This window comes from Stenella coeruleoalba (assembly GCF_951394435.1).
Source record: "Stenella coeruleoalba genome assembly, chromosome: 9".
In the NCBI taxonomy this organism is placed as follows: Eukaryota; Metazoa; Chordata; class Mammalia; order Artiodactyla; family Delphinidae; genus Stenella; species Stenella coeruleoalba.
In genome coordinates, this window is record NC_137155.1 from 46567122 (window position 1) to 46579301 (window position 12180).

A 12180-nucleotide genomic window follows, 5' to 3' on the forward strand; every position below is an offset into this window, starting at 1 on the left:
ATCAAAGTACGAAAAAAAGAACAGTAATAGCTAAAACTCACATATACTTAATATATGCCAGCCTCCTTTCCAAGGGCTTAACAGATATTTATTTGTTTAATCACAGTAACCTAACAGAGTAGGCTGTGTATCACTTTTATCGATTGTCGTTAGAGCTGATGTAGGGTTGAGGTATAGATTGTGGAAACTTGTATCATCCTGCCCAGGGTCAAACATAGCACTGTAGCTATGTCCTGTGTGAGCTTGAGAAAATTACTTATTCTCTCTGTGTCTCAGTGCCCTGATCTGTAAAAAGCAGGAGGATACTTGATTCATTCAACATTTAATGAATACCTACTATATGGATACAACCACAAATATCACTTACTCCCTGCTCTCAAGGACCTGACATTCCCTGAGGAAGAGAGACATGTATTCAACTAAGTCATTCTTGTTTAAGAGCTATAAAGTGCTACTGCTTCACTTGCATGTATAAAGGATGTAAGCTGTTGGTTTGAAATTAATATTCTTTGTCATATTGAGAAAAATATTTCTATTCCTAGTTTACTAAGTTTTAAAATATGGGACTAGATGTTTAAGTTTTGCAAGTACCAATTCAGAATATACTGCAATATTTACTTTTCCCTCTTTGACCTTTTCCTAGGCTGAATTATGATAACATGTTTTCCTATACTAAAATATCCTTGAATTATTTAATCGATCCCAATTTTTGAGTCAATATCCCAAGCATAACATTGTATCCTTTTAATATTGTGTTGGATTCCAGTTGCAAATAGTATGTTTAGGATTTTTTTCATCTACTTTTATTTGTAGAACTAGTCTTTTAAATTTTTTATTAATAAATTGATTTTTTTGAAACCCAAGAGCTTGTTCTTTTGTCCAGTATATTTAAATGAGCAATGATTAATTGGTTCTACAAAAACTAATTAAGAGAAAGAGAAAAGCACCACAAATGTAAGTTGTAAATGAGAAGCAGGCCATAATAACAGAAGCAGAAATTGGAACACAAATAATGACACTGTAAGTTTAAAAATTAAATCACACTAGTATAATTGAAAAATTATTAGATATATCTACTCTATTCACTCAATTTAGAAAATTTACTAAATCAATAAAAGAAAATTTTGTTATACCTGATTTTTTAAAGCACTATTCTAACCTTCTCTTTATAATAGGGTACATTAAGTATGCCCATTTCCAAATTAACCACTTACAGGGCTTATATAAGAAATGTTTCCCAATTTTGGCTCTGGAAAGAAAATTGTAGTTTTGGTTTGAAATGTTGGCAAATGAATGACAGAATTTATGTGCCCCTTTAGGTAGGACCAGATATGTTGATTTGACTCCTAAGTTATCTTCTGAAAGATTTTCCATTTCTCAAAAGGTCCAAATTCTACACAAATATGCAAATTTATGACTATAGAGTTACATTCTTAGGAATTACCAAGTTTTTTCTCAGCCTCATGTTTTATGAAGTGTTAGAGTTAATAGTAACTGTTTTCAAAAGATGTTTCTTCTACAGAAAAAGACATTCCAAGTGGAATTTTAAAAACTGAAATATAACATTCTTCTGAAATTTAACTCTCATATATATTTCATGGAAGCAAAAACATAAATTTGGGCAGAATGTTCCTAAGTTCAAAACAAGGGCAAGGGGCTTCCCGGGTGGCGCAGTGGTTGAAAGTCCGCCTGCCAATGCAGGGGATACGGGTTCGTGCCCCGGTCCGGGAGGATCCCACATGCCGCGGAGTGGCTGGGCCCGTGAGCCATGGCTGGGCCTGCGCGTCCGGAGCCTGTGCTCCGCAACGGGAGAGGCCACAACAGTGAGAGGCCCACGTACCGCCAAAAAAAAAAAAACAACAACAAGGGCAAGATTTACTAAGTTATTCCTAATGCCGTCTCAAGCCAATTTTATCCTTAGTTTTTCTGAAAATCATCATTTCCTCAATGCCAGTTTCCTTGCATTTCTATGAAACCTGCACTTAGCAAGGGAGATACTCATTGACTTCTAGTTGCCTACGCTTGCCAAAATGTTCCTATAAAGAATTGAAGCTAGTTGGAGTTTGTGTGGGGTAGGAGTAGACAGCACCTCTTCCAAAGTGATTAAGTTAAAAAATCATGTAAGAAGTGGAAAGAAATGAAATGATGTTCTCTCAGAAGGAATAACTGCTGCTGTCCCCAGAGTGCTAACAGCATAGGTCAGCTTTCTCTAGAAGTTTTCGAAAGGGCTCATCAACTATGAAGTCAGTAACAGTATTTAATGCTGCCAACTGCACCCGTTGACACTAAGCATCACTGACACAACACCATCGTTGTACAGAAACAGGCAAATATATTAACTTAATGACAGGCCAACGACCCCCTAAGGAATGTGATTATATTGTGCCTGCTCTTGTATAAATGTTAGATGGTACATGCTGTGTTATTATTACTTTTTTTCCCCCTCAAAGACCTTTTGAAGTGTTCAAAGCAAAAGATGAGAGAAGACGTGTGCTACCCCAAATCACAAAGGCTAACATAAACTAACATAAACCAGCCTGGTGCCCACAAAAGTCTCTACTTTCACTTTTCTCAAATTGAAAGCAGTGTCCACTGGTTTCAAAAGGCCCTATCAAAACAAAACACTCAAGTCCGAAACACACCAACAGGCAGATATTGGTGAGATCAATTCAGTCTTACACGTTGGTTTCAGAAAGCAAAAAACAGGCCTACAGCACAGGCTAATACTATTCTCATTTCCATAGTTTTCTCTACCAAAATTGCCTATGCTTTTCTGGAAACAATGGACTTTCAGAACATAATGCTTGTGATAATGTGTTAACAGAGAAAAATGCAAAATTGTATACCTCTCCTCCAGGAACATAATATGGTAGCAAGAAATGTACACAGGTAGACAAGGATTGAAAGGTACATTGACAAGGCAAAGGCTGATTTCTCAGAATGGTGGTGTTGTGGATGATTGTTTCTTTTATTTGAAATTTTATTAAAATATTTCATGATTTTTAAAAAATTAAGAGTCAAAGAGAGAGGTCACAAACTGTCAACAAGATCTAGCCCACAACTACTTTTAACAAAGTCATTAACAGTTAACATTTAGGAGACTGTTGCACAAATACTTGAATTTTTAGCTTCTCATGAAAAACTGAAAGATGTGGAAGAACTGGGTCCATGTTCCCACCTGAGCTCAACCAGCCTGAGCTGTGAGGAGACATCTGACCTTTATAAAGGGAGTGCCTGCTAACCAGCTGCCACGGGCCCCCTCCCCACTCATGTCTATCACCTGCCTATAGGCACCCTCGTGGGAATCCTGCTGAAGGCACCTGGATTAAGAAAGTTTCCATGACTCCATGCATATTAATGAGCCTTCTCCTTTCTCTCGTTAACATCTTTACATTTTGGATGTCCCCTCAGTGGTCAAATTAGAGAATGTCTATATCCGCTTTGAGAAGCTAATTACATAATCTTGGAATATACCTAGTGTAATAAAAATTTGGCAATTGACAAAATCAGAGCAGTCAATCCTGATGATTATAATAATTAGTAATGATAATAAAAACACTTTGGGGACCCAGTTCTCAAATTAATCAACTCTATTAAGCAAATAAACAAGACTTTTGAAAAATTAAATTTAGGGTTAGAACATCTCAGTGTTCTAGTCGTAAAGATTCTCATGGAAACCAAAACCAAAGTGGAATAAGAAGAAGCTGGATATATATTCCATTTGTCTTTGGTCCTTCCCTGCTTTCTTGTAGGCCTAAGCTAATAGATATGTCTGTGTTTGTGAAACAAGGTACATGGTGCTAAATTAGCCCATTCACGGAAGGATAATATATAAGTTTATCATTTCTAGGGTTCAAGTTCAATGCTATGCCACCAAAAATAGTAAGCCACCAGAAACGTAAACATAAAATGACCGATACGTTGAAGATGCATGCACATTTAACAGTGTACAACGGAATGATGTGGTTTTCAGGCCTTTTTTTTGGCCGGGGGGGGGCTTGTATTATTGACACCCCACCATGGCCTTTGTAAAGGGAAAATTCTTACCTTGTCAATGGTCCCAGGTCGCCTGAGTCTTGGCTTCCAGCTTCACTGGGAGTGCTCACTGATTTCGAGGAGGGAGACATAGGGGTTGGGACTAAATAATGAAAATAACAGGTATCCCATGTTAAAAAATGCAGCGACTGCACTGGGGAAGAGCAGCGTCAAACAAATCAAAACAAATGGGCCCAAATTAAAGTGGTTGTATGGCCAGGAGAGATTGAGATGGGATAAGGAAAAAAAAAAAAAAAAAAGGAAAGAAAAGAAAAGAAAAGGAAGAAAGTCAAGTGAATTTTTCATATTTTGGAAATTAAAATTTGAAATGAATTTAGACAGAATTAACTTAGGGATTCTAAGGCCATGTCCACCTTAACAAAGTAACATGGAGAATCAAAACAGTTACCCAGATAATTCAAGTCAAATCTCTCTCTAGCATGAACTATCCAGATACTTCTAATTCTCCACTTTATTTTGTTAGTATAGATGTGACCTATTAAAAAATAAAATGAGGTGTCTATAAAACTTTAAAAGATTATAAAATAAGTGATTCTGAATAATTTTAAATGGTCACAGGGAGTCAGAAAAGGCTGTTGTATGTCTGCACTTGGAGGGATATCTATTGTCCACGGAGTATAAACTGCATTTGCTGTGAGAGACTAAGTGACAGATAGAGAAAGGGTAAATGTTGAACCTGGTAATTTAAAAATCTCTTTCAAAACAAAGCAAAATGCCAGGCTGCTTTATTTTTACACTTAATTAACAGTTCCATCCCGTTGTAATGTTTACTGTGTTTGTGAATTGTGTTCCTTTGCTTCTGGCAGCTCTAGAAAGCACTGCCATGTGCTCATAAGCAAACTGCCGTTCTGCAGACAGGAGAAGCAAGTTCAAAGATCAAGGTCAGTGCAAGCTGAAAGTCTGAGAGCAAGGATAATAAAAGAAAAAAACTAAAGGAAATGCAAATGTATTTTTTTCTCTATCCTTCAGGTACAAGCCAAATGTCCTTCAGATAGAAGCTGCCCCAAATAGCCAAGGTGGCTGCAGGCCAGATGAGAACGGGTTCTCAGTATCACACATGCCAAAGAAGCCATATGGGCAGAAAGAAACTTCAATACGTAGTGTAGATTCCCATTTGGTTTCAATCATGTGCAATTTCCTTTTATTTATTCAATAAGGTAAAGGGTTTAACTATTTTGTCCAAATCCTATAACACAATGGCAGATCTGTCAAGTAACTAGGAATTTTCACGTGGTTCTACAATTAATTCACTGATTACCCTCTGCAATAAGTCAGAGGGTCAGTCGGAGACATGGATGAAAATTGAAAATGGAGTCCACCCTTGCCAGGGCCCTTTGGCAGGGATGCAGGGATAGTTCAGAATTTGGTCATGGTTTAGGGATGTTTAAACTGTTTTGCTCTTAAGGTTTAATTGCTGGCTTTATGCAGGTTAGGGGAGAATAGATATTCTACTATTGGGTTTAACCAGTGTTCACATTGCAGCAGAACTTCAAAGGCTATTTTGAGGCAAAAATATAATTGCAAAGTGTCTAATATATATCACTTGTCAACTAAGTAATAAAAAAATCTGTCAGCTCCTCAAAGAAGGTCCATCACTCAAATATCCCATAGTTTACCTCTTTCATACCACAAAGAAGCTAACAAAATAATCAACGTCTTATTGGGGTTTATTATATCATTGTTAGACATATGATTTTACCTACTACAAACTGAGGTTGAGTATAAAATGCCTTTTCATGGTGTTTTAGTTTTGTGTGTATTAAATTATATTCAGCAATACTTAATAATTTGTATGTTTATGATATATTGCTCTTTTTCTTATTTATAGTGATATAAACACTTGCCATTTTGTTGTACATGGGATATTTTTTATTGTTAAGTAATTATGGAAATACATGAAAATTTATTTTAATATAAAACCCAATGATGGAAATAAAAGAAGACAAACCACTGATAAAAGGAGACCTGTACTGCATTTATTTATATGTATTACTTTTAAAGTTTTTGTTTTACTATATTGGATATCACGTAGTTTTACAGACACCCTAGGATTACTCTAAAACGTATGGAAAGCAAATGGATAAAGAAAAATAAAATAACTTATCACATGAGTGATATATAGTTAAGTGACAGAGTAAACACATTATGTACAAGTTACCTTCAACACAAATAAAACAAATAGTTGAATATCCAAACCCTGGATAAAATGAGGTCATGGATAATTAACTAGGAGTGAATGAGTTGGAGGAAGGGTGCTGCAGTAAAAATGCCGCTGAGCAATGAAACCAAGATATACAACAGAGTCAAAGAAATTTAAACTTGTTAATTAGCTGCTAATCTGTCACCCTTCTAAGTTTTCCTTCAAATTTACCATCGAGCATTCTATTTTCATCATGGAATAACTGTGTCTGTGGTGGTTATGAAATTCATAACCAGATTCACAGTATTTAGGTTGGCAGAGAGAGGCAGGGATTCAGCAATGAAAATGAAGAACAATTTTTTTTTCTTAATTTCGAGATTTCTTGTATTTACCATGTGGCAACTCATTTAACAAATAACACACAGTGGAGAAGGTTGACTGCAGAATCAGCCAATAAGCAGCAAACTGCTAACAACTCTACAACCTGTCCTCCTATTTCCTTCCAGCCCCCTCAATTCCAAAAATAAATACATCTGACCCATAAGCCAAAGCGTTTCTTACAAAATAAAAACAAAAATAGACGTAAAAGAATAGTAAATGCTGGACATGGTATATCCCACACAAGTCAAATCTGAGGAAATAGTAACACAAAGCACTTTTAAGTACCTAGAGGGGGCTCCGGCGATATCCCAATGCTTTGCAGCAAAGCCTCTGTCTCTCGGCGTTTGCGATCCAGGTCAGAGTCATCCTGAACTGGTTCCTTCTTCTGCTGCATATCAGCCTACAAAAAGTAGATGCCAGTAAGAAAAGTGAATAACAGAGTTAAAGGTATGCTTTTCCTGGCTGAAACTGGTAAATGCATGGCAGAAAACACCAGGCAAAACCCCTAAATAGATATAATCATGTGTATAAAGGATGAAAAAAACACTGTAACTGCTCCATTTAATAATCACTAACCCAGTACTTTCTCCTTTGGTTGAAGGCTTTTTCCTGTCTCTATCACAGGGTATAAAAGTTTTACTCACTCAGTTTCGGAAGAAACCATCACGGCAAAATATTTCTAACTGGGATGTGATTTTAAAAAAAATTCTGTCTGGTTTTTTAAACCCCCTTGTCCCTTCTGGGAAGACATATGATCAGTTCTTGATGAGTGTGTTTGTAATATTCATGGGTCACGTTTGGAATTATGCAAACAACGAATTATTGGGATCTGACTAAAAAGTAAAGCTAGTTATGAAAATCTGTTACTGTACAATACACTATTATATCAGTAATCTAAGTTTACCATGGTTTAAATAAACCAAGCTAAAATGTTTATTAAAGCATGTGAACAATACTGATGTAAGTATTGTTGCTTAATTCTGATTTTCTTTTTTTTTCTAAATATTGACATATGTCGTGAAATTTTTAAATTTATTTATTTATTTATTTATGGCTGTGTTGGGTCTTCGTTTCTGTGTGAGGGCTTTCTCTAGTTGTGGCAAGCGGGGGCCACTCTTCATCGCGGTGCACGGGCCTCTCACTATCGCGGCCTCTCTTGTTGTGGAGCACAGGCTCCAGACGCGCAGGCTCAGTAATTGTGGCTCACAGGTCCAGTTGCTCCGCGGCATGTGGGATCTTCCCAGACCAGGGCTCAAACCTGTGTCCCCTGCATTGGCAGGCAGATTCTCAACCATTGCGCCACCAGGGAAGCCCAATTCTGATTTTCATAGGCTTCCATTATACATATTAACTCAAAGGAGAAAATTATCGTGTAGAAAAATACAAAACAAAAAATCATTTAGGAGAGAGACATTCTTTCCCCAAGTTCTATCTTAAAAACACACCTTATCTGAGCCTCTTATAGTCAGATCCAGTTTGTCTTTTTATAGGATAGCAACAAGTCAAAATACAGGTTAAAGAAGGTTAGTGGTGGAATTCTGGGGGGAATTCTCGGGTCTCTTTTCTTTTTCATAACACAATTACTACTTAAGACAAGGCATTTGCCCCACATCTGAAACACGATAACATCCTATTTGATGTGCAGCTACCTCCAAGGCTTTGTGAGTTTACAGGCATGAAGTTGTCTTAGAGCTTGTCAAAAGCCAATTATCCAGTTATCAGACACACCTTTCTCCCCAGGGGCAAGCTGGGCTCCCTAACAGACACATTACCTCTTTCAGGAGTGCAAAGTACATTTCAAAGCAGTAAGCATAATTTCTGTTGTGGCATCTAAAGCAGAAAGAGTTCATGCAACCTTGACTTACTCCCAGATGGTAACCTACACCCCAATTATAAGTAAAATGCATCTTTGCACATAGTGCTAGGCTCAAGGCTTCTGTTATTATTCGCCTCAGGCTTAAAATGCAGTCATATGTTTGAAGTCTACCTGTCATCAGAGGGAAAACTGCCATTATGGGGATCGATAAGGGCTAATGAGGATACTAGAAGATTCAGGCACTCTCATATAACCCAAAATTCTGAAGCGGCAGTTTAATCTTGGAAGATATCAAAGTTCACGTTCTTTCCCAATTTTAACATTTAAACTAGCAAGTTCCAAAGCTTATGCATACAACAGAGGCAAAGACAGAACTAAGATAAGAAAAAGGACCTTGCAGAGTGAGGATCTATATCAGTATTCACATACCATAAAGTTAAAAAAAGGACTGAAGGAAAAGGGGGAAATGAGAGAAAAGGGAATTATCACTGCCACTGCTAAAATACAAATGAAAAAATGAAGATAAGCAAAATTCATCTCAGGAAGCCAATGCAGAATAGCATGGTTTTACAGTGAAGAGTTAAGCCATAACTGGACTGTCAGCTTCACTGAGAGCAGATAACGTGTTTATTTTCTTCACCACTGTAACCACACATCCAGTTCAAGGCTTGACACAGTTGATGCACAATTATCAATAAAAAAATGTGTTGAATGAATGAATATTCTGCCTTTGGTAATTGCTCTTCTATAGCTATAGAATCTAAGAATTACACACCATTCAGAGCAGTTTCCACCAGCTATAGTCCATTCAGTAAGCCCCTTTACACCACCACTGTGAGGAGGAGTCATCTAAGTTTCCAGTGACCCAGTGCTCAGAACAAAGCCACTTTTCCTCATCCTTTCAACAAAAACTTATTTAAGGACAACGGAGTGCCGGTGGTGATGAACGCGAGAGATTCTAATGGAGCTTATGTACAGTGAACAGAAAAAGATCCATCTAATCTTCCTTTGAATAAACTTAGGGCATAATATCTATAACCTTCTGTCATGTATGTCCTGTGCAGAAAGGCACAGAATCTGTTTTTTTTTTAATTTATTCTAACTTTAATCATTTAAAAAAATAAATTTATCTATTTATTTTTTTATATTTATTTTTGGCTGCGTTGGGTCTTCGTTGCTGCACGCAGGCTTTCTCTAGCTGCAGCGAGAGGTGGCTACTCTTCATTGCGGTGCATGGGTTTCTCTTTGCAGTGACTTCTCCTGTTGCGGAGCATGGGCTCTAGGTGCGCGGGCTTCAGTAGTTGTGGCGCATGGGCTCAGTAGCTGTGGCTCACGGGCTCTACAGTGCAGGCTCAGTAGTTGTGGCACACGGGCTTAGTTGCTCCGTGGCATGTGGGATCTTCTCAGACCAGGGATTGAACCTGTGTCCCCTGCATTGGCAGGCGGATTCTTAACCACTGCACCACCAGGGAACTCCTAACTTTAATCATTAAGCATTCAAAAAACATATTAGAACATAAACTGCGTGTCAACATGCATGGCCAGACACTGTGCAAAAATAGCACACCCAAACTCCACCTCCAATGTGTCACTCCCACGATACAAGGTGTCTCTACAACTCATTCTCTGCCTTCTGCCTTTTTTAATTCTTAAGGAAACAGACAATATAATGACAAATATTAGTAAGGATAAATGTCCATCTAGACGTAACAGAAGCTTAGGAAAGCTATCAACACTCAAAGTTGACCAGGAAAAATGCAAAGTTAGGTAACTGGGACTTATTGGAAATAAAGGCAGTTCCTAACTGTTACCAACTAGCACCTTAAACTAAACAATGTGTTACTTCATCCAAGGCAGTTATACCAAGCCCTAATCATGAAACCTCTGGTTTTTTCCAAGTAAATACTACAGAGTCCTAATACATTTTAATGACTCAACAAGGAGTTTTTGCATACTAGTGATTTAAAATATGCTCGGTGTCTCTCCCAGCAAATGGTATTTCTGTTTGTGAAGAGGCATCACAGCTGAGACCCAGAGAGGGTATGTGAAGAAAGAAAATTTGTCAGCTGAGAATTGTCAGTCATTTTTCCAAAAACAGCTGCATAGCTGTTAGACGAACAAGTGAGGAAAGGCCGGGAAGCCTCTGTCCATCTTACCTTGCAGCAATTTGGCAGACGGCCAAGGACAGGACGAAATTTCAGGGTGGCCTCATTAAGCACACCTCATTGCTTTAAAGCCAATTTTTCATGACATTGGCTCTGTGTCGTAAATGGTGACCACTATATTTATTTTAAAATCAGATTTCATCCGTAATACCACAACCAAGCAAGCAGTTGACATCCAAAGACGCAGAGAGTGTAATGTTATACATGTACACAGTTTTCTGGATTCTGCAGAGACAACCAACCTGGGTGGTCCCAATTCACACTAGTTTTCAGTCATGGCAAAAAACTGTCACTCAGATTAGCATTAAAGAGCATTTCGTTTCCTTTTATTCTAAACTTGTTTTATTTAAAATATAAGTCTAAATAAAGTTGGAAAATATCAAACTTATAAGCTTAAGGCTATTTCTAACTCTCTACAAACAACACAAAAACTAGAAAATCTTAAACTTAGGAGTCAATGACCGTGGCCAGTTAACTAGAGCATTCCACAGACTCGGGATCTGAAGCTTCCAAGGAAATTTGCAGAAAAAAAATTCCGGTCCTTGGAAAGAATGTCTGTGACCAGCATCTCAGACCTGCCCTAACTAGTTTAGGTGTTCATTCATTCATTCACTCGTTAATTCTATAACCCTTTATTGAAGGCCTACTGTGTGGCAGGATCTGTGCTGGACATTGACTCAGTAATGAAAAAATACAACCCTGTCCCCAAAAGCTTGTGCTCTATTAGGAGAAAAAGACAAATGAACAAGCAAATGGTGCTAAATAATTTGATACGGTCAAGGATAGGGTATAGGACTAACTCAGTCATGTGTTAAGAGAAAGGTATTAGAGAAGGCTTTCCAGAGGAAGAGACATCTGAGATGAGAACTGAAAGACATATGGTTAACAGAACAGCAAAAGCCAAGGGAAGAGAATGTTCATAAACTTCCTGTCAACAGAGAGCATGGCCCATAAGGTGTAATGTAAGAAGCTGAGTCTGCCTGTAATGTGGATTTAGGGAAAAAGGAGATGGAATGGAAAGGGGAGAGCTACTGTGCCTGTCTAGGACCCATGATCAGTGTGAGCTGGAGAAGGGGTGGTGAAAGAATGACCCCAGGTTTCTGATTTGGACAACTGGCTTGGCTGGAAGAGGGGGTCCTTCCTGAGACTGGAGATAAAGGGGGACCACTTCTGAGGCTTAGCCCCCAGGGGCATAAGAGCATTTGAAAAAGAAGGATCAGAAGAGATTACTTCCAGGTTTCTTTCAGCTACAAAATGCCATCATCCCAGGAAACTAGGGGCCTTGAATTATAAGACCCTTCTAATAATGGGGCATTTTTGAATAACGGCCTCCCTAGCACTGATCCTGACGAATGTATGCAGCCGTTCTACGGGCCCCATTTAGGGCCCATCTCAGGGGCAGAGTAACAGCTGTTTCTCACCAACCAGATCCTCTGCGTCTTTCACTGCTTTACATCATCTCCTCGGATCCTCACACAACTCCATGAGGAAGGACCCACTCTTCTCTCCATTTTACAGAAGGGAAACCAGGTTCAGAGAAGTCCCAAAGTCACTCAAGGCCATTCTGCGAAGGGCAGAGCCAGGTTTCCTAGCCACATTCAACTTGAAAGCCTCTGCATAAC

At 38.3% G+C, this 12180-nt stretch overlaps 1 protein-coding gene across 4 annotated transcripts in view; it reads right to left on the minus strand.

Annotated features, from left to right (window-relative positions):
- Positions 1-12180, minus strand: part of DYNC1I1 (dynein cytoplasmic 1 intermediate chain 1) — a 340153-nt gene that overhangs the window by 284665 nt on the left and 43308 nt on the right. For all 4 annotated transcript variants that reach the window (XM_079932590.1, XM_079932587.1, XM_079932589.1 and 1 more), the window contains exons 3-4: positions 6863-6977; positions 4048-4138 (exon numbers count right to left, since the gene is read on the minus strand). In XM_079932590.1, coding sequence (XP_079788716.1) covers positions 4048-4138; positions 6863-6977 — 206 coding nt within the window. The remainder of the gene's footprint in view (positions 1-4047; positions 4139-6862; positions 6978-12180) is intronic.